This window comes from Cyrtonyx montezumae, unplaced genomic scaffold (genome assembly GCF_038088225.1).
Source record: "Cyrtonyx montezumae isolate F1298 unplaced genomic scaffold, pur_monq_1.0 scaffold_59, whole genome shotgun sequence".
Classification (NCBI taxonomy): domain Eukaryota; kingdom Metazoa; phylum Chordata; class Aves; order Galliformes; family Odontophoridae; genus Cyrtonyx; species Cyrtonyx montezumae.
Window position 1 is genome coordinate 544223 of NW_027072066.1, and position 19029 is coordinate 563251.

The 19029-nt window shown below is 50.0% G+C and overlaps 1 protein-coding gene across 1 annotated transcript in view; it reads left to right on the forward strand.

The window, feature by feature from the left end:
* The window catches only part of SHANK3 (SH3 and multiple ankyrin repeat domains 3), a 255468-nt gene that overhangs the window by 68410 nt on the left and 168029 nt on the right, over positions 1–19029 (forward strand). Inside the window, 1 exon segment of the mRNA XM_065749212.1 lies at positions 8626–8692. Coding sequence (XP_065605284.1) covers positions 8626–8692 — 67 coding nt within the window.

The following is a 19029-nucleotide window of genomic DNA, read 5'->3' on the forward strand; positions in this document are numbered from 1 at the left end:
ACGTCTGTTCTTGGTTCTTCGCCTTTTTGGTTTTAATTTTTTGGTGAAGCAAGCACTTTGTTTTTGCCCCTCCAGCAGCTGGGTGGGGGGATAACTGGTTGCCATCCTTCCTGTAATGATATTTTAAGGTTTCAGGTGAACAGATCCGGTTCCTCCAGGATTTCTCCACTCTTCATGTTTTCCAGGTCTCTCTTCCAGCTCGCAGTGTCAATCTGTGTTCCTCCTTAAAGACCCACGTCCCAAACCCAAATCTATCAGTGCAGTTGGCTCATTGCTGACTTACGATTCCTCCTAGAATTACGTTAGTTGATGCAATATCCCCATTGTCTTAGGTGGATTGATTTGAGCTTGCTGATACTACCACAAATTACTACCACAAATTGTTTCCTGCTTTATGAAGCTGGTTCTTTTCCACCTTGCATTTGTGTTTTTCTCTATGCCAAGCAGAGCACGTTTTCTTAGACCCAAATTTCATCTCTGCTTCCATCAGCCAGGCCCACCAACCTGCCAGTCAAATTTCACGTGTTGTGCCTTTTCTTTTTAACAAGGTTTTCCGAATACTGAGGAAACTATCATTAAAACAAGAACGAAATCTAATTAGCATCTGTGGTGTCAAAACTGGTACGATGCACACAGGAGAAAATAGTGTAGGAAAGCATTCTAAATGCACATTAGTGTTTGTGAAGTACTGAATGCAGCTGATGGGAAGATCTCAGAAAACAATGCAGATGTTGTGAAGATAATATAAGAAATGCTAACTATATTGCTTAGAAAATTCTCTTACATATCCAAAAATGCTTTAAATGGACAGAAAGCTGTTCAGGTGAGAGAAAGGTGCAGAAGTGAATGGCAACAAGAAGGTGGAAACAAACAGGGTAAAAAAAACCAACAACAAATAGGATAGAAAATATGACTGCATAGCAAAGAGAAAGGAGACGTTGTGAAGTGTCATTAGTGCAACTATGAGAATGAGTGCAGCTTCTCTGCTGGAACCAGAAGGAGATTAGAGGAAAGCAAGTAAGGAAGAAAAGGGGGGTTTGCTCTCAACAAAGCTGAAATTGTTTTTTTTTTTTTTTCTGAATGATATGAGTAAGCCTGCTCTCTTTTTTGCAGTGTTTCCCCTCTGTAAGTGGGACATCAGCCCTTGCTTGGTTGGTGTATGCTTTTATCTCATTTCAGGTACCCTGTTAGCTTGGTGTGCCAGGCAGTTCCTGCAGTGCCAGTGGCTGATGCAGTGCTCAGTGCAGTGCCCTTCTGTCTCACATCCAAGCAATCAGTGCCGGGCAGCTCCTGCTCCGGGTTCTGTGGTCAATGCTTTTGATCATTTAAGTATTTAAAAGTGCTGCTGATCCTCCTCTTCCTTGGAGTATCTCCAGTTTTCCAAGTCCCAGTGTCTTAATGGACAGGGAAACTTCCTCTGCTGTTTAGTCCTGATTTTCTATAACTTAGCAGGAACTGTCTGTCTGGGTGTTAGTCATGGTTAGCAAATGCTATCTGCCATCCTCCATCAGAAGCAGTGGATTCCTGCCTGTACACTGTCCCTTGGCAAAAACTCCTTTCCCGTTCCTCCCAGTCCTTCTTGCCTTTTGTGTGCTGCTGCACCTGTGATGGACCGAGGACTGACTCGTGTTTTTTCTTCTTTGTGACAGATTTACAATGTTTTCTCCTGGTAGATCACTGACCTATTCAGCTTCCTTTATCAATCATGATACAGTTGAACTCTGGGCTTCCCATCGCTGGTGTCAGAGCGTGAGAAGCCAATCTGATGATGAATGGTTTTCTGTCATCGTGTAACAGGCTGAAAGTTGCTTTTTTCTGAGAGCGTGGGCATGCTCCAGGAACGTGCACATGCCAAGCAGATATGTACCCCAGGTTTGCTGCCCTGTATACACATCCCTGGGCCGTGTGCTGCCTCCGTGGGGCACCCCAAGGCTCGTGCTTCCTGCTCCAAACATGGCATGGAAGCTCACCTAGAAGCAGCTTTTCATTTGCCTGATGAACTTTTTGATTTACTTTCTCAAGGTGTTCTCTTTTTTCCTCACTTTATTTATTTTTCTCTTTTCATTTGAAGTTTGTCTTTCAGAAATTGATCAGGTTTCTGGCCTCCTGGCTTCCTCCCACTCCTCCTCCGGCCTTCAGTGTGAGACTGATCTAATTCTGAGTCAGATGCCATCTCTGTTTCCGTTATTCCAATGATGTTGCTGACTTCAAATCTTCCCTAACCTGCGGCAGTCACGCTCTTATTTCAGATACCACATAAAAGCCTCTGCTTCGCTGTAAGCCCAGCAGGTCCTTGTCCTTCAGGCTCAGGCCCACAGCTCTTGGGAAGTCTCTCATGCCCACCCAGTTCTGATGGTGAGGGCTGTTCTGGACACAGGTCTGTGCTGCTCAGGCCCTTGAAAGCATCCTTCAGTGGTGCAGAGCCCAGATGATGACTAACTGTGCCGAGGGGACTGACCTTTCCTCTTCGTCCTGTGCTCCCTGCACTAGATGGCACCGTCTATCATGACTCCATCTGAACAAGATAGCTGAGAAATAGAGGAAGAACTTAGTCTATCTCCTGTGCTGTACCTGAGGCACTCTTTTTGCAGAATGCAGAGTTGGAAGGAGCCTCTGGGGCCATCTGGTCCAACCCCTGCACCAGCAGGGTCACCCAGAGCAGCTTGCCCTGGACTGCCATATTTCAGCTGGTGTCTGTTGCCTCTTGTCCTGTCACTGGGGGCACTGCTGAGGTGAGCCTGGCTTCTTTTCCCAGGTGCTGCCCATTTGCAGACCTTGCATTGCTCTCTGTGATTTGATGACCCGTTACGGCATGCTCCCGTGGTGCTGGGTGGTGTCTGTGCAGGTGCCAAAGCAGTCCTTCCCTTCCTCTGAGCCTTCAGGAGATGCCACCTTTGGTCTCTGCGGGAAGCTGAAGCTCGCTCCTTCCTGCAGCATGGCCAGTTTATGGGAGTGGTGACCTCCAGAGCATCCCATCTGTCAGCTGTGGAGCTCTCAGTGCCCACAGCTGGAGGCAGGCTGTGGGGGAGGTGATACCTCCACTTCAGTGCTGCTGGCAGTGCTCACACTGCTCCTTGGATAAGGCTCTGCTATTTCCCCTGCTGCCTGTGCTGATGGCTATCATTCCTACTGGAGATAGAGGCAAGATTTGCTTCTCTGAGTCAGCAGCTCATATTTCTTCTTCAGCTCAAAGGCTTCCACACTGCTGCCTGAAGTTTTTCAGCTTCCCAGGAGAATTCAGAGTTCAGAACTCCCTGCTCCTCTTGATGGAGGAGATCACAGAGTCATCTGTCTCTCTTTTGGACAGTTTTGTGATGCATCTCATTAGGGGAATCATCGGGTTTTTCCAGCAGCCCCATATGCCTCATTTGAAACAGCTACGAGGGCTCTCTCTCTTAAGCTGGAGCTGAATGGCTGCAGCTTTGGATTTCTTTCCCATTTCTCAAATGCACTTAGCTGATGCAGGTGATCAGCAGACACCCACAGATTTCTTCACATCTGTCTTTAATAGACAGGACAGTTGTCCACATGGTACTTGCCCTGACCTGGAAGTCTGGGACGGGGTGCATAATGCACCCCCTGTGATTCAAGCAGAGATGGTCAGAGATCTTCTCCTCCATCTGAACTGCCACAAGTCCATGGGGCCAGATGGGATCCACCCAAGGGTGCTGAGGGAGCTAGCAGAGGTGATTGCCGAGCCACTTTCTGCCATCTATCAGCATTCCTGGTTATCTGGAGAGGTCCCACAAGATTGGAGGCTTGCCGATGTGACTCCCATCTTCAAGAAAGGCCGTAAGGAAGACCCGGGGAACTACAGGCCTGTCAGCCTGACCTCGGTATCAGGGAAAGTTATGGAACAGATGATATTGAGGGAGATCACACGACACGTGCATGGCAATAAAGGGATCAGACCCAGCCAGCACGGGTTCACCAGGGGCAGGTCGTGCTTGTCCAACCTCATCTCCTTCTATGACTGGGTGACCAGACAGGTAGATGAGGGAAAGGCTGTTGATGTAGTCTACCTGGACTTCAGCAAGGCCTTTGACACGGTCTCCCACAGTATTCTCCTAAGGAAACTGGCAGCCCGTGGTGTGGACAGGTTCACTCTTCTCTGGGTGGAGAACTGGCTGGAGGGCCGTGCCCAGAGGGTAGTGGTTAATGGAGTTAAGTCCAGCTGGCGTCCTGTAACGAGTGGTGTCCCCCAAGGGTCAGTTTTGGGGCCCATCTTGTTTAATATCTTTATTGATGACCTAGATGAGGGAATTGAGTGTACCCTCAGTAAGTTTGCAGATGACACAAAGCTGGGAGGATGTGTCAAACTGCCTGAGGGTAGGGAGGCCCTTCAGAGGGATTTGGATAGGCTGAACAGCTGGGCTGAGCAAAATGGGATGAGGTTCAATAAGACCAAGTGCCGGGTCCTGCACTTTGGCCACAATAACCCCATGCAATGCTATAGGCTTGGGGCAGAATGGCTTGAAGAATGTAGAGAGGAAAAGGACCTGGGGGTGTTGGTTGATGCTCGGCTCAACATGAGCCGGCAGTGTGCACAGGTGGCTAAGAAGGCCAACAGCATCCTGGCCTGTATTAGAAATAGTGTAGCCAGCAGGAGCAGGGAGGTGATCATCCCCCTGCACTCAGCTCTGGTACGGCCGCACCTCGAGTACTGTGTTCAGTTTTGGGCCCCTCACTACAAGAAGGACATTGAGGCCCTGGAGCGTGTTCAGAGAAGGGCAACAAAACTGGTGAGGGGCCTGGAGCACAAGTCTTATGAGGAGCGGCTGAGGGAGCTGGGATTGTTTAGTCTGGAGAAGAGGAGGCTCAGAGGAGACCTTATTGCACTCTACCACTTCCTGAAGGGGGGTTGTGGTGAGGAGGGGGTAGGCCTCTTCTCCCTGATAAGTAATGACAGGACGAGAGGGAATGGCCACAAGTTGCGCCAGGGAAGATTTAGATTAGACCTCAGGAAGCATTTCTTTTCTGAAAGAGTGGTCAGGCACTGGAATGGCCTGCCTAGGGAGGTGGTTGAGGCACCATCCCTAGCGCTGTTCAAGAAGCGTTTAGATGAGGTGCTTAAGGACTTAATTTAGTAGTTGGGTAGAGATAGTGATAGGAGGATGGTTGGACTAGATGATCTTATAGGTCCTTTCCAACCTTATGAACTTATGAACTTATGAACTTATGAACCCCTTGCAGGCTGAGGTGCAGAACGTTGGTCTCACTGCCTGGCTGAAGCGCCCGTGTGTTTGGTCCATAGGAAAAGAAGAAAACAATGACTCGTTTGCTGTATAGACCATGGGCAGTAAGTTGGGTGTTTCTAACGCCTCACACGGTTGGTTGGCAGAGACAGAAGGTGTCAGAGGTGTGTTTATCTCAGATCAGCTGTGCTGCTCATGCACAGGAGGTCTGTCTATTGCTTCCAGGAAGTGTTTGGTCTACAGTGTAGTCATACAGCGCCTGACCCCAATGACGCCTCCTGGAAGCATCAGACTGACGGCATCTGCGCCGTGTCACGGCAGCACGCGTTGCTGTGAGTGTACCGAGAGCTTCTGCTCACATGGCAGTCCAGATGGAGCTACCGTATGCGAGCGGTAGGATCGGCCCAGTAGGACTGCCAGACTTCTGGGAATCTAGAACAGATATAGAACACGCTTGGAGGCTGCCTGGCAGCGTGGAGGGAGGTGACTCTGCAAAAAGTCCTGACATCCGTTTGTGCTCTGGAAAGCGTTGGCCATTGGAGAAGTTCTGGAGAAAGAGATGTAGAAATAGCAGTCAGGCAGGGGTATGGAGTGCAGCTCAGGGTCTGAGGAGAGCTCAGTTACTTGAACGTGCTGTGGTACCAAATTGCTGCCTGCGAGCAGCCAAACTGATGGGCAGTTTTCTGCAGAAGATCTGTTCCCTTTCTTGCCTGGCAGCATTGCAGTAATTGCTTCCTTCTCACTCCATCGTATCCCATAGCCACCACTGCTGCACCTCCACCCGCTCCCTCCTGGCTCTGCTCCTGCCTTCTCTTTGCATTTGCACCCAGTGGCTGTCATAAAGTGGTTTGCACACCTAGGATGATAGCAATGAAGTTCTGGACTTCTCCAGCTGTTGCAGCTGAGAAATACCTCTAAGAAGATGGTGTCCTTTAATGAAGAGCATAAAATATAGAGAGATTTGTTTTATTCAAAAGGCATTTCTGTCTTTCCTCAAGTCGGAGGTTCCAGTGAAGGGAGAGTGTACTTCTTCAGGTACAAAAATACCTCAAAATATCAGCATTTCATAGTTGCACGTTCTGGCCCCTACATAGTGTGACCGTAAAAATAAACCAAACCCTTTCTACTCAAATGTGCCTTCCCCTCTTTTTCCTCCTACTTCATGGGCTTCTCCATCAGTTTTTATGTCACCCAGGGGCTTCCCTCAAGCTGGAAGCATCTGGATGGGACTGACTCGTGGTCAGTTGCTGTTTTGCTGCTCCTCTGTCTCCCAACCCACCCCTTCCCTTCAGTTTGAGAGCTTTGCAGTGTGCTAGCCCCAGCAGTGACTACATCAGCTTCAAGGACCTGTCCCTTCCTAGCAGAGGGAGATGTTGCTTTGCTGTGGATGTTTTCTGACAACAAAGAGCAGGTAAGGTTAACTCACCTTGGATCTCCCAGTGCTCATACTTGTGAGCACAAGTCCACGGTGTGTATGCTCACTGTTGTATCATCATTGTAATGAGGAAAAGGACCTTGTTATTTATTTATGTTGATTTTTTTTTTTTGGACTTCAGAATAGCTGTTCTTTGCACTTCCTATGGGAAGTACCTGCATCAGGGGATGGGTCTCTGAGCATCTGATGGAGCCGTGTGTGTCCCTGCTCATCACAAGGAGTGAGACCTGATGGCCTTTCGGAGGCCCTTCCAACCCAAACTATTCTATGATGCTACAATACAGAGATTTTCCCATCTCTGTACCCCGTGGCTCCTTCCTCAGAAAAGCCACAGGACTCAGAGCTGGAGCTGTGTCCGTTGGTGTCCTGCTGCCCAGGGCTCACACGTTGTCTGTTGGATGCGATGGTTTCAGCGCTTGGGTCCATCGTGCTGCAGAGCACCAGCTGAGGTGATGGTGCAGTAAGGGAAATCCTTTCATCTTCTTTTCATTTTCCCAGTTGGGTTGAGAAATGCAAACAGCAGGGCTCTTCTTCCTTCGCAGGGATTTATGTGAGATGATATTCGTAGCAGACGTCTCCGTCAGCGTGTTGCTTCTCACCTTTCTTGGAAGCCACGGTGTTTCCAAGGCTGTCACCTGCACAAGGGGACGTGTTGTTGGTCTGAACGACTTTGAAGCTGAAATGCTTTTTCCGAATTCTGCTTTCCAGCCTTTTGCCGGGCTGGGTGTTTAGCTTTGGGTAACTTGTCCTCTTGTACAGTACAGAATCTTTGGTTGCCTGTTTAAAGAATGTGACCTTTGGGATGGCAAACCTCGTGTGTGTGTATGGAGTGAGGGGGATTGTGGTTGGACGCAGGCTGAGGGGAAAACAGATTCAGACTCATTTCCCTGGGCTCATTCTGAGGCTGCACGTGGAAGGTCTCCTTCCTTCTGACCATCACTGGTCTTGTACAGTTCTGGCTGAGGAGTTGGAGTGTGAATTCCAGGCCTGAGGAAAGAAAAAAAAGTAAACCACATCAACATTGTTGAGCCGAGGATAGTAAGACTATTTCTGCTGATAAAGGATCATAGTAGAGAGGTGTGTGTGCCGTACTGAGTCACCAAGTTAAAAATATCCCTTCGTCACAAGTTAGTGGTAAAATGCAAATGAAGCTTGTGTTTCCAAAAGCTGTTCCTGTAGGAGGGCAGAGCGTTGAGCAGCTGGAGCTGTGCCCGGCTCCGTCGGTGTCTGCGGTGTTTGGCATTCTCTGATGGGGTGCTTGGTTTCAAACATCCACCTGAAGCACAAACAGGGGTGGTCCTGGCACGCAGTCCTGTCCCATGCAGGACCAGAGCAGTCCAGCTCTTCTAGCTTAATACTCTGAGGAGCAGCCATGGATTTTCGTGTTCTCCTACCCATCTCACTTTGGCTCTTTCACGTTTTCAGGACAGGACGCAAAAATATTCTTTTGAAAAATGGGATTGTTCTGACTTCTGTGGTTTCAGATTGGGAACTGGAGCAATCGGAGCTCCAAAAATTGCTCAGCACTGGCACAGCAGCCCAGGGCAGTGAGGAGTCCCCATCCCCAGGGGTGTCCCAGGGCCGTGGGGATGTGGCACTTGGGGACACGGTGGGATGGGTTGGGATTGGATTGGTGATCTCAGAGCTCTTTTCCACCTGACTGATTCTGTGATCTTGTCAGTGCCTACAAGTCATTCCCAGCTGGTGTCAGGCACACAACCACCGAGCTGTGAGGAGATGGGAATGGTGATCTGCGAGCTCTTTGCCACCCTTTTGGTACACAACCATCGACAGACGCTCGAGAGCCCTGCGATGCTGGGAGCATGTTTTCACCTTGGGATTACTGACTGGGCGAGCTGAGGCAGAACAATTGTTGGCTCCACGTCCCCCACGGAAAGCAGCTGTTGTCAGTCCATATGGCGCAGTCTGTGCGAGCAAGCGCGGGATCAGTGCTGTGTGGAGCTGCTCAACTCTCTTCCCTCCCTCTCTTTTCAGGTGGCCATAATTGCAGGAAATTTTGAGTTGGCTGAAATCATCAAAACCCACAAAGAGTCCGATGTTGGTGAGTTGGATCTTTTTTCTTATCCTCCTTTCTCCCTTTTTTTTCATCTTCCAGTAGAGCTCAGGGCCGTTGTCAGGCGGCTGTGTGAGCTGGTGGTTTCGTGGTGCTGCCTGCAGTGACTGGCTGAGCCTGCAGCCACTTTGGGTCTCAGGAGTGGCAGGATGGATCTGCTTTCCTTTAGGGAACATCACTGTTCATCTCGTTAGTCCAACGTCATGTTTGCTTATGGCTGCTGAGATTGCCAAGCTAAAGAGCAAGCCAAATTGTTAGACTGGAGTAGGTCTGACAAGTGCATTGTAAAACCATTTACCTTTTCTCTCTGTGCATTTCTGGGGCCATTTCACACTGGAGCTCCTCTCCTGCAAAAGCAGTTAGCCAGACCTCGAGCAAGGAGGCGTGTCCTCTCTCAAAAGGGTTAAGGGTTATGGATCTACCCTACAGTGAAGCTTCTGTGAGTGAAGTAGCACCCACTGCTTCTTTCAGTTTGGGATTTCCTGCACCACCTTTTCCCCCACAGTGTCTCTTCGGTCCTTTCACAGTGTAGACATTATCATGCAGTATTATGTGTCATGCAAAACTGACTTTTAGGTCAGGTGTAAAACCATACCACCTGTTGAGTTTTCCTGCATCATTCTGGGCAATTGATTTCTGCAGATCTCTCAGAGCAATGCAGGAACCAACACGAAGCGTTTGCTCTTGGTGCATGAGCCACAGGAGGTACAGAATCAAGTAGCAAGTGGATTCCCTATTCTGCTTTGCTTGAACACTCTGCTTTTGCTTTAGCTGTTTAATTGTTATCACCATCTATGAATTTTCTCACTTCTTACCTTTCTGATTCTCTCCCCAGTCCCCATCCTGGGGAATTATGTGAGTGAGTGGCTGTGTGGTGCTGAGCTGCCTACTGGGGTTAACCCACGGTGGGTCACAGGTGGAATGCAACTTGTGGAGCCTGGAACAGCCTGCAGGTATTGGGCTTGGCTCTTGGAGGTGTCCCTGCATCTGGGAACCTGGACCCCAGCTCGTCCTTTTATCACTTCTTTTCTCAGGCAGCTCTCACTAATGGCTGCTGAGGAACCGTGAGAAGAGTCAGAAAGGATCTGGGGAAAAGCCTGAGACTTCCTGATAAGTGTTAGTGAGCAGTGTTCATGAGAAAGCCGTGCTGTTAACCCAAAGGGAGAGAGACTGCAGTGGGAGGGGTATGGGAGTAGATGACCTCCGAAGGTCTCTCCCAACCCCAACTGATCGGGTCGGTATCTAAGAGAATGGCACAGTCTTACTGAAAAAGTTTATGGAAAACGGCACAAAACCGTGCCGAGTAAGAATGAATTGTTCGTGCTTTAGATACGTCTGTTTGTATAAAATAGGTCAGATAACAGTTGCGAGCTAATCGCACGCAAACTAGCAGGTCCAGATGGCATCCACCTGGGGTCAATGGAACTGGCAGATGAACATCCAAGCAAGGAGAAATTGCTTTTCAGAGTTCATTAAGAACTGAGAAGTGCAAGTGTGGAGGAGGGCGGATTAACTGGGAGCATTATTTGGGATAGGAAAGGAGTCAGTGTTAGGCATGGGGGCCTCTGGAGCTTTCTGACAGGGTGGGCTGCTTGCCCCATTGGCATTCAAGTCTTAAACCTGCTTAAATCAGCACTTGTCATCTGTGTGCATACCTCGGTGTAATCAGATGTGCACTTCATTACCTGTTCTTCACGAAAACATTTGCGGTGGTATTAATTGCACGTTATTTTTATTGGTTGGATCTCTTGTCAACGGCTCAGTAATTTTCACCATCCTTCTTTCTGGGAAGTTTCCTTAGTCTGCAAGTTTTGAAGTGTTTGTTTCAGCTAATGAGTAGCTGTCTGCGCTTTGTCATCGTGATGTGATACAAGTGCCTCTCCCTGCTCCTTCTGGAGTATGCTTCTGCATCTGCAGAACAACCCGAAGGCTTTTAAAACTTTGCTCCCTTCCATAAGCCACTTGGTTTTCATTGATGTTTTAGCTCCTCTTATCCATTATCCATTTGGCATGTATTGCAACTCCGTATTGATTTCAGTTATATTCCATAATTTCAGGGTAAATGTATCCTACGATGCCAATTGATGTGTTTGGTTTGCTGCTTTTGTCCAGCTAAGTATTTAACGTGGCTGCTTTATTTTGCATTTAACTATATGTTCTATAACTTCTGCTCCTTTTTTTTTAATTCATGATTTTATTCATATTTACTCTTCCTACATGGGAGCGGATCTGAGGGAAATGATACAGCATGAGTTCAATGCTGAGAAACGAATCGTAAGCATTATGTGTACGTAACACTGGTTGGGACCATCTTCCCTCTTTTAATGCCGAATACAATCGGGTCATGATTCACAGTCTCTAAGCAACCACTAAATTCAAGTTAGAGGAATTAGTTCATCTTCAGCCATAATGAGACCCAAAGCAGTTGCCCTGTATTACATAAAATACCTTTCTGTTGGGGAATTCTGATCCGTGTGAGATCACCAGCATTTGTTTGCGAAACTGAAGTGCACTGTAACAGCAGTTTTCCTTAGGGTTGGTGGTAGGGGTGGGGGAGTGCCTCACTCCCTCTGGTCTGGTTTGGCAGCCCTGGTGACCTGTTCTTTTGGGATGCATCCACCTCTTGGCTCGTGTCTGCTGAAGATCCTGCAGCCGTGGCTCCCTGTTGGCTGTGTGTGGGATAACTGGTGGCACAGAGCCTTCTTCTCTCCTATTACCTTGGGACAGATTTTTTTCCAGGTGATTAGGGATGTGAAGACATAAATTGGGCTTTGCTAGGGTCTGAAAGTGACACCTGCACTTAAATCCTCATTGTATCCTTCCCATGTGAGGAGACGATGAGCAGTGAGTAGAAATTATAGAATGGCCTGGGTTGAAAAGGGTTTCAAAGATCATCTAACTTCAACCCCCCCTGCTGTGGGCAGGGTAACCAATCACCAGAGCAGGCTGCCCAGAGCCACATCCAGCCTTGCCTTGAATGCCTTCAGGGTTGGGGCATCCACAACCTCTCTGGGCAACCTGCTCCAGTGCGTCCACTTCCTCCTAGCACCTAACCTCAATCTCCCCTGTCTTAGTTTAAAACCATTCCCTCTTGTTTTGTCACTATCGACGTGTGTAAATAGTCACTTCCCCTCCTGTTTATGTGCTCCCTTCAAGTCCTGGAAGGCCACAAAGAGGTCTCCCTGGAGCCTTCTCTTCTCCAAGCTAAATAAGTTGAGAGAACAGGGCTTTTCCTCATAGGAGAGGTGTTGTATCCCAGTGTGGGTGGGCAGCAGGGCATCAATTTAGACCATGACACTTTTGGAAGATTCCATGAGTCTTCAGGCAGTGAATTGTCCATTGTTGTGAAAATATTCCCAGCTTTGTGACATTGTGTAATGCAAACGAAATGCAGACTCCTGACATAGTTGTGTTGGAAGGGACCTGGCAGCTTCTTCCAGACTGGGTAACTTTACTCATCTTGGTAAAGACAAAAATATCTACGATTGTACCTAGAGCCAGCTTGCTGAATAATTTTGGAAATATTTTCCATTGTTTTTCTCAACTGATACTTCGAATCATACAATCATTGAACTACCAGGGCTGGAAAAGACCTCCAAGACCCTCCGGTCCAACCATCCACCTATCACAATGTTCTCACTGAACCACGTTCCTCAACGCAACGTCTCAACGTTCCTTGAACGCCTCCAGGGTCGCTGTCTCCACCACCTCCCTGTGCAGCCCATCCCAGCACTCAGCACTCTTTTCATAACGTCCAGCCCCAATCTCTCCTGGCACAACTTGAGGCCGTTCCCTCTGATGCTGTCGCAGTTACGCGAGAGAAGAGTGCGACCCCCAGCTCAGCACCGCCTCCTTCAGGTCGTTGTAGGGAGCAATGAGGTCTCCCCTGAGCTCCTCTTCTCCACGCTGCCCAACCCCAGTGGCAGCTCTGTTCCTGATCCAAGCCGGGATGCCATCGGCCTTCCTGGCCGCCTGGGCACACTGCTGGCTCACGTTCAGCCCAGCACTGACCCACAGCCCCGGGTCTGTTTCCTCTGCACAGCCTTCAGCCGCTCTGCCCCAGGCAGAGTGACTTCTCTTTGGCCAGACTCTGGAACCCTGCAGGTGCTCCAGACACATTTAGGTGTTGTACTGAGGGATGTGGTTTAGTGAGGAGTTACTGGTGGAGGTGAATTGCTGGACTTGGGTGATTGGACGTCTTTTCCAACCTTGGTGATTGTGTGAGTCTATGGGTCGTTGGAAACCTGTAAGCAGCAGTGGTGAAGAGATGACTTCCTATGTGACTTTCTTGTGCCGTCTGCAAAGACTTTTGTTGTCACTACTGTTGTCAATCAGAATATTGAGCTATCTAAAGCCTTGGTCTGACCAGCCCCTTGGTCCCCAAGGAAAGATAGAGTTTGCTGTAAAAATAAATAAAATATGTTGGGCTGTAGGGGGGCAGCTCCTGGGTCCTGCAGGAAGGTGGTCATCTTCAGGTGAGCCAGGTGGGATTCAAAGATCTCTTCCAACCCAACCCGAAGTGTTCTATGAACAGTAAAGTAGAGGTGGGATCTGCGCTCTTCTCGGCGCACTGCGTTCAGTGCTCTGAACTAGAGATGTTGTACAGCAGAAGTCCTGGGTGGTCCTGAGTGTAGATATTCTGCAGAAAGTCACTCCCAGATGGGAAAATTGAGCGGAGTGGTGGGGGCTGTCAGTGCTCGTTTGGAAATGGCATTAAAATCCACTCTCTGTGGACTCAGTGAGTATTCATCGTTAGGCATGGTGCTGGCAGAAGCAGCACCTCCCATGGTGGTTTCCCCTCTCTGAGGAGGAGCACTGCCTGCATCTCACGGTGGGGCTCTGATGTCCCCGCCTTGATGGGGGACGTGGTGGCAGCTCACGAGCCCCTGTTCTCACCTGGGGTTGGCTGGGTGTGTGTTGCTGCACCCACCATCCCATCACCCACGCTCTTTTTGCCAGTGATCTGTGTGCATGCGTAGGTCACTGGTAAAGCTAAAAAGCATTTATATGACTGGACCAAGAAATAGCTTACTGATTAATATTGGAAATAGTTCCCATTCCTTTTCTCCAATGATGATTCATTATTGTGTATTGTTGCCTGTTAAAACCTGCCCTGGTATCGTGCACATTGGAAGCACTCCTCAGAACATCACTACAGTGAAAACCCACCCAAGCTTATTACGTCAACTGTTACTTCTGTCAATGAGATTTGAGCTCTTAAGGCCACGCTGACTGATACAAATTCCATTCTTGTGCTTTATTGCCTCCCATTGAGAAGCGTTCAGCTTCAGACACGATGTGAAGCTGAGTGACTGTCCCACGTCCCCTCCAAAGCCATCTCCTTATCCTCTGGCACTTTGGAAGGAGTGTTAGATGTAGAGGGCAATGACTCAGTGAGCACTATTGCCATTCCTTTGAGCTTTGCTGCAGAAGCTCTTGGCCTGCTAGCTGAAACACACAGAGCCCAGTAAGCATCCTTCACAGCTGTCCTTGCAATTGCAGGAGGAAGTTTGAAATTCTGATTCCGGTGCTTTTGCTGGTGGTATAGAGGAGTGTGAGGTTCACGTGTAGATCTGAAATACTGTTCGATGTCTTTGATTTTCTTCCATCATCGCTATTAATTTCACCGGGTCGGGATTTCTTCTTTGGGGGTGGGGAGGGGGTGTTGAGCAGTGGTGGTTCAGGCAGGATAATGTGCTGAATGTAATGAGGGGACACAGGGGGATAAAAAACACCCATTCTGCAGGGAGAAACTTCCAGTGCAGAGATGCAAAGAGCAGCCGAGAACGGCCTCTCCTGCACTGCTCACAGGTGAATTGGCTGCACCTTTTGGGACGGCTTGGAGGGAGAACTAGCAACTTTGATTACCGTGTATTTTTAGCAGCTTCAATTTCAGTTACACAGATACGGAGTGAAGTCTGCTCCCACTGTGCAGAGCTGCACTGTGAGTGGAGGAGAGAGGAGGGGCCGTGTCCAGCACGGGTGCACCAAATGTGAGGGCAGGTAATTGAGAGCCACGCGGAGACAAATGGAGGAGCGGTTGGAGGACGGTTTCGTTTTTGTTAATTTGAAAAGCAGACCATCATGAGTCTCTAATTCCTGCCCAAGGAGCACTTCTCAGTGCTGAGGAAAATGAGCACAACCCCTCTGGAGCTGAGCAGCTCTGCTCGGCCCCAGCATCGTGTACCTTTCCTTTAGCTTTCCTTCCTGGAAGTGACGCCTGGAAGTCTCCGGGAGCGGTGGGGAAGCACTCAGTGCTTCCTTCCTTCTGCTTCGGTAATTTTCCACTGTTAAAATGTAAATGTAGCCTCTCAGCCTGGAACTGTGGAGACATTCGCACTTCGTGCGCTTTTGCTCTTTTACATGAATATTTAACACTGAGCCAGTAAATCTCTAAATAACCTCGCAGTGTTGATTACCTCTTGGCTCATTAGCCCACAGCTCGGGGCTGCCTGGAGCGTGGTGCAGGTGCTGCTCAGGTGCCAGCACAGCATCGCGGGTCCCAGGGCTCCTCGGGGAGCACTGCTGCACCCCGCAGCACTGGAGCAATCAGAGGCATTTCCCACCCCGAGCTTTGCCTTCCTCCTTCTGCAGGGTGAAAGCAAACACAGAAGTGTCAGATTAAGCAGGGTGGCTGGAGCACGGCTGTACTTCTCCGAGCAGCGCTGTCATGGTAACTGGAGTGATTCATTTTGCTGCAAGATCCCCAGTAAACACACTTTGATTAAACTCTTGAGAAGGTATAGAAAAGAATCTTCAAAGCTGATTGTATGAACTGCACCAAGTTGTTTTTCTTGATGGCTCTCGCTTCCCTCCCTTCCCCTTGGGGGCTGGAGGGGGGGAAGCCCTCCTTGGAGCAGGATGCCTGCACGTGCTGGCTGCAGATTGGGCTCAGCTCTTCCTTGTTGTTATTACCAGTAGGTGGTTTGAGTGTGGTGAGAAGCTGTTTCGGGCTCCCTGTGTCAGTCACGCTGTGGTTTGAGGCATTGTGGCATAGCAAAGCCACAGTGAGGACTTCCCCTGGCAAACCAAGGCAAAGTAGCTCTCCCCATTACAGTTTCATGGACTCACCGAGACTGGAGAAGACCTGTCAGATTCCCAACCCATCCTGCAGTGCCCACTGACCGTGTCCCAAGTGCCACATGCCCACGGCAATGGAGAGCAGCACTGAGCTGCAGCTCCAGCAGTGCCATACGAGGGGACTGGGGGTATCAGGGTTGTGTGCTGGCCTTTGTTTCCAGCCAGAGAAGGACTCCTGTGTGGCCCATGTGCTGTGTTATCATTGTGCCCATCACTCTTGCACAGCTCTGCTTTTTGCTGGCCCAGGACAGAACTGCCCTCAGCAGTTGTGCTTTCTGCACGCTGGCCGTGCTGCTGTCAGCTGGGCCTGAACTGAGAGCTGGTGCTCAGAGCAATGGGATGCATATTCTGTGCAGCCTGGGGCATCACAGCCTTGCAAGTGTGGAAAGGGACCTTTGTGGGGACACGGCTGGTCCTGCAGCAGAGCCCTCCCAGCTGCCTTCCTTCTGGTGGGGAGTGTGACTCAAGGAGTGTGACTTCAGTCTCCTTCACTCTGGTGTGATGATGGCCAGCAGGGATGGGGCAGTGGCATCTGAGAGGCACAGAGGGCTCACGCAGTGCTCACAGTGGAGAAACCTTGCTTGGTGTGCTTCTGATCTCCATAACCTACCTACGTTTCCTGGATTTTCCCCCATGCAATATGGATATCTCTTCTGTCCTTTCTGCCACGTGGCCGAAGCGCAGCATCCTCTTCTGCAGTTCTGCCACGTGCAGCAGGTTGTGTCTCCATCTTGTTGTGTAGCACGGTTGTGTGTGTTTTTGTACCTCTGAACATGTCTCGTTTCTGCTGAGAGCAGACCCAGGCGTGCTCTGTGCCTGCGTGGCAGAGCATGTAGCCTGGCTGGATGGAAGCGCGTGTCTGTTTGAGGGCTTTGAAGAATCTCTGGAGAAAAGCCCTGCATCGCTTGTACAAGTGATAACGGTGCTGCTCTGATTGCCCTCCTCCTCCTGCAGCTGCCTGGATGCCTGCTCCTCCGCATTCTCAGTGAAAGCCAGGCTTGCGAGGCAAGTGTCATCGTCCCCGGGTCACTGACTTCTCTGCAGAAACATCTGCTCGTGGTCCAGCTGCATAGTGATCCCAAAATAAGCCCTGAAGTGGTTTGGGCTGCAGAGGGAAGCAGTGGGGCAGACGATGTGCCTGCCAGCAGTGCCTGAGCAATGGGATTCCCCAGGACTTTGCTGGGCCCTGGGCTCTCCTCTGTGCCAGGACAGGTGCCCAGGCCCCAACCTGCAGCTGCCCTGCCCAGGAGGCACCTGAGAGCTGAAGTCACTTCACAGCCCACGTGTACACCATTGGAGAGCCTCTGCTCTCGTGGAAGTAGTAGAAAATAGATTTTTCTGCTCTGTTCTTGGACTCGTGACACCTTTGCCCGTAAATCACACTTTGGCAATGGAGGGAGCAGTGTCAGTCTCACCCTGCATGCAGTTGCTGTGCGCTGGGGCCAAATTGAAATCCCCCAGATGCTGCAGGTGCCCTCCTGTCCTTCAGGAGACTGCACTGCAGCTGTACTGCCATTCCCTGAGCGTGCTACTGGAGTTCAGTGCTCAGGAAGCTTTGGCTTTGCAGCCTGTCACAGGGCCTGGATACCTCTTGTTTGCTGCTGTAAATGCTGTGCTTCAAGGACTCCTGCTCTTGGTGGGTTTGCGAGCAGCAGAGTGGTCCTGAGCTGCTTTCTGCAGCCCCGCTGCTCTCCTGTGGTGTGAGGCTCAGATCCGGGTTGTGTTTCCCTTTGTTTTTGAAGTGGATGTGATCATTTCCGTGCTGGGAACGAGCGATCTGGACGCACGTACTGATGGCCGCTCTCGCGTGGAGCGTGGGAGCGGGTGACCAGGTGATGGATGCAGCAGCACCCATTAAAGTGCTCCCACTGCCCTGTGGCAGAAGTCAGAGTGCCTTCCCTCTTGCCAGGGAGCCCTCGAGCCCTCCGCCTGTGCCCCATTTCCTGACAGCCGGTGCTCGCAGCTCGCGATGAATTCCACTCCACATCTCCCAGCACGTGGTCCGCGCTCAGCACTGCTCGGTTCTGCCGAGGCCGTCAGGAGCAGAGATCTCGCACAGCACAGAAGGATCTCTGTCAGGTGTGCTGCTTTCTTCCCTTGCAAGATGAGTCACTGCTTTTTTTTTTTTCCTCCTCTGATTTTGAATGCTCACAGTGTTTTTCAGACATTTCCAGGTTATCCACCAATTCTGTTTTATTTTATTTTATTCTTTTCGTGAATATCTGTGCCCACTACGTGGCTCTGGCATGGTTCAGCTGAGTGATGCAGCTTGCCAATAGGGAAAGTAAGCTTGGATGTGAATGCCTCAACATATAGTGGTGATACCTTTTCCTTATCAGTCACCGTCAGTAAATGAATAATTAATATATAAAATGCATTGAAACAGACCAGGCCCACTCCCTCTGTCTGTAATGTTTTCGTTCTGTGCTAGTTTTCCTCAGTAATGAGTCTCTTCCAGCTGGGGATGTTCTATGGCCCTTCCTTCTCCCTGGCTTTGGTGCCAAGCCCAGCGATGCTGGGCTCTGAAGGGCAATGATGAGCCCCAGAATGGCTGCACCAGTGCTGCAGTGGAGCTGTGGCTGCAGCTCTGGAGCTCTTGGTGGCTGTTTCGGCATCCCGGTAGGGGACAGGGCCGTGTGTGTGCAGGGTGAGCACAGCGTGGTGCGGAGCTCCAGGGCTCATGTCCCTCCGTGATGGGCAGCTGCTGCTCCTGGCTGTGTCCTGGACAGCCAAAGAGGCAGGTTATTCTAGATCTTGTGTTTGAACACGCTGAATATTTTTAGTTCAGTGAGATTACCTCCTGGCCGAGCGCTGCTGGGGCACGCCATGGGGCTCATGGCTCCCCACTCGGACCAGTGGCCTCAAGCTGCTCCCAATGGAGCTGCTTTGATCTTGTGCTTGGCTCACAGCTGCTATGGGCTCGCAGCCTTTTGCAGGCTATGGTCCTGTGGCTGCTGGTTTCCACCTGAGCTCTGGGTCCCTGGAAGCATCCTCTTGCCGTGTCCTTGCTGCTTGCTTTGAGTTGTGGTTTGGAAAGATGTTCAGGCCACTGGCTTTCATCACCAGTCAGTGTTCAGCAGTTCTAGTAAAGTAATTCTGTCTTTTTATTTCAAGAGCTGTGCTTGAAGGACGTGGATTGCTTTGGTTTGACAACAGATCTTTGAGACTAGCGAGGAACTTCCTTGTGTTTCCTGTGACTATCTCCAATTTCTGATGATTTTAAAACCTGTCAGTTACTGTGACAT